The following is a 2,046-nucleotide window of genomic DNA, read 5'->3' on the forward strand; positions in this document are numbered from 1 at the left end:
ATGACCACAAAACAATTCAGAATGTCACAGCACATACCATGATAAGAGACCCCTGAGAACTTGTCCTAAGATGACTCGCAAAAAGATCAAGTGGCATCTTGGATAGCACGTATCAAATATGAGTTTAAAAAAACATATGACTATGGTAGATTCAATGTTAAAAAACATTGTAGTTGTAATAAAAGTAGTATACACAGAATATAAACACAGTTTTATGCAGCACACTTTTATTCCTCACACAATGTGCAGTGGAATCAATATAAAAACAACAAAAATATACATTTAAGATAAAAAGAAATCATTTCAGCACACATTTTTTGTATGGTTTAAGGGTAAGGTGTGGACAGTCATGCCCATGACAATCACTGGAAAACAAGTATGCGAGAATGGAAGTGTGTGTGTGTGTGTGTGTGTGTGTGTGTGTGTGTGTGTGTGCAATCTAGAATTACACATATCATTGGGAGTATGTCTGAGTTGAATGTGCATGGAAGCTTGTGTCTGTGTACGTGTGTGTCTGTGTGTGTGTGTGTGTGTGTCTGTGCGTGAGTGTATGTCTGTATGTCTGTGTGCATAAGTTGAACAGAGGGAGCATATGTTGTGAAACACTGCAACCTGCTGGTCAGGGTATCTTAATGTCGGTGCTGCGCCGCTTTAGCTTCTCTGGGTGGTGGGAGGCCATCTGAGAAAAATCTCTGAAGATGTCTTGACCAATCTCATCACCTGTTCCACAGATAGGGACACAAGAGTAGAGAGTCAGCAGTGTAGAGTCACACAGACAAATACATACACATATACATAAAGAGGGAGAGAGAGAGAGTAATAAACATACAGAGAGAGAAAGAGGGAGAGCGATAAACATAATACACATAAAGTCATGCTAAGTCAGATATCTTCCAGTCTGTTCCCTTTCCAACCCACTGTTGCAGCTGCCCACCTGTCTGTTACATGCGTTACGTAGAAGCACTGGGTAGAAACATTCACCCTGCTGGATTGAATGACACTGCCTCATGGTATTTTATGATGACAGCATTGGTATATGTAATCTCTCCGTATGCCATGCCAATCTACACAAAGCTTATATGCACACACACACACACACACACATACACATAACACTGCATGCAAGTCTGATTCACCCAAGCACCCCAACGCCAGTAGCCAATTCATTCATTTGTTAATTTCTCTGAAGGGCCAAAATTAGTCACAATGAGCTGCGTTAGAATTCAATATACCTGGTGCAAAGAAGACACGGCACAGGACAGACCCATTTCAAAACCTTTAGAAGACAGAATTCTGTCCCAAAACATCCCATTCTTTCTTTCTGTTCTGATGCCCACTAGAGTTATACAGAGAGGAGAAGTGGGAACATGGACACAGGCATGACACACACACACACACACACACACACACACACACACACACACACACACACACACACACGCACACACGCACACACACGCACACACGCACACACGCACACACGCACACACGCCAGGTTTAAGGAATGAAGAGATAGTACACAGTCTTGTTTCAGGTTTTGAAATGGGCATATTGTTTGCACGGCATGCTGGCAGGCTGAGAAGGTGGACAATTACCTGTGGCGGGCAGGCAAGGTGCAGACGACACTGTGCAAGCAGTGGAGACCGACCGCCTCCATGGACACATCAGCACACACACACGCACGCACGCACGCACGCACGCATGCACATAAATATGCACACACAGAGACAGACAGATGCAGACAGTCAAATACAGTCACCAATAAAAACCTTAAAACACACACTGGGGTGGATTCAAAACTGACTAAGACTGAAATATGCACTTTACATGTGCAGCTCCATGTACAGGACTGCCGGTCCCATATGAGAACAGTTTCCATTGCATGAATACTAACTAAGGGTTAAGAAAGTCTGTCTACGGGTTAAGGTTGCCAGCATATTGCACATGATGTTTTAGTGCCCATAGGCATACATTAATAGAATGTGCAGAATGACTTATGGCTGCTGCAGCCTGCCAACACAGGGACGTCATTTTATAATCACCCCC

General features: G+C 43.5%; 1 protein-coding gene across 1 annotated transcript in view; it reads right to left on the reverse strand.

The window, feature by feature from the left end:
• Nucleotides 1-518: 518 nt before the first annotated feature.
• Nucleotides 519-2,046, reverse strand: part of acap1 (ArfGAP with coiled-coil, ankyrin repeat and PH domains 1) — a 27,581-nt gene continuing 26,053 nt past the window's right edge. The window contains exon 23 of the mRNA XM_080839901.1: nucleotides 519-720. Coding sequence (XP_080696027.1) covers nucleotides 620-720 — 101 coding nt within the window. The 3' untranslated portion in view covers nucleotides 519-619. The remainder of the gene's footprint in view (nucleotides 721-2,046) is intronic.

Source organism: Sprattus sprattus (assembly GCF_963457725.1).
Source record: "Sprattus sprattus genome assembly, chromosome: 5".
Classification (NCBI taxonomy): Eukaryota; Metazoa; Chordata; class Actinopteri; order Clupeiformes; family Clupeidae; genus Sprattus; species Sprattus sprattus.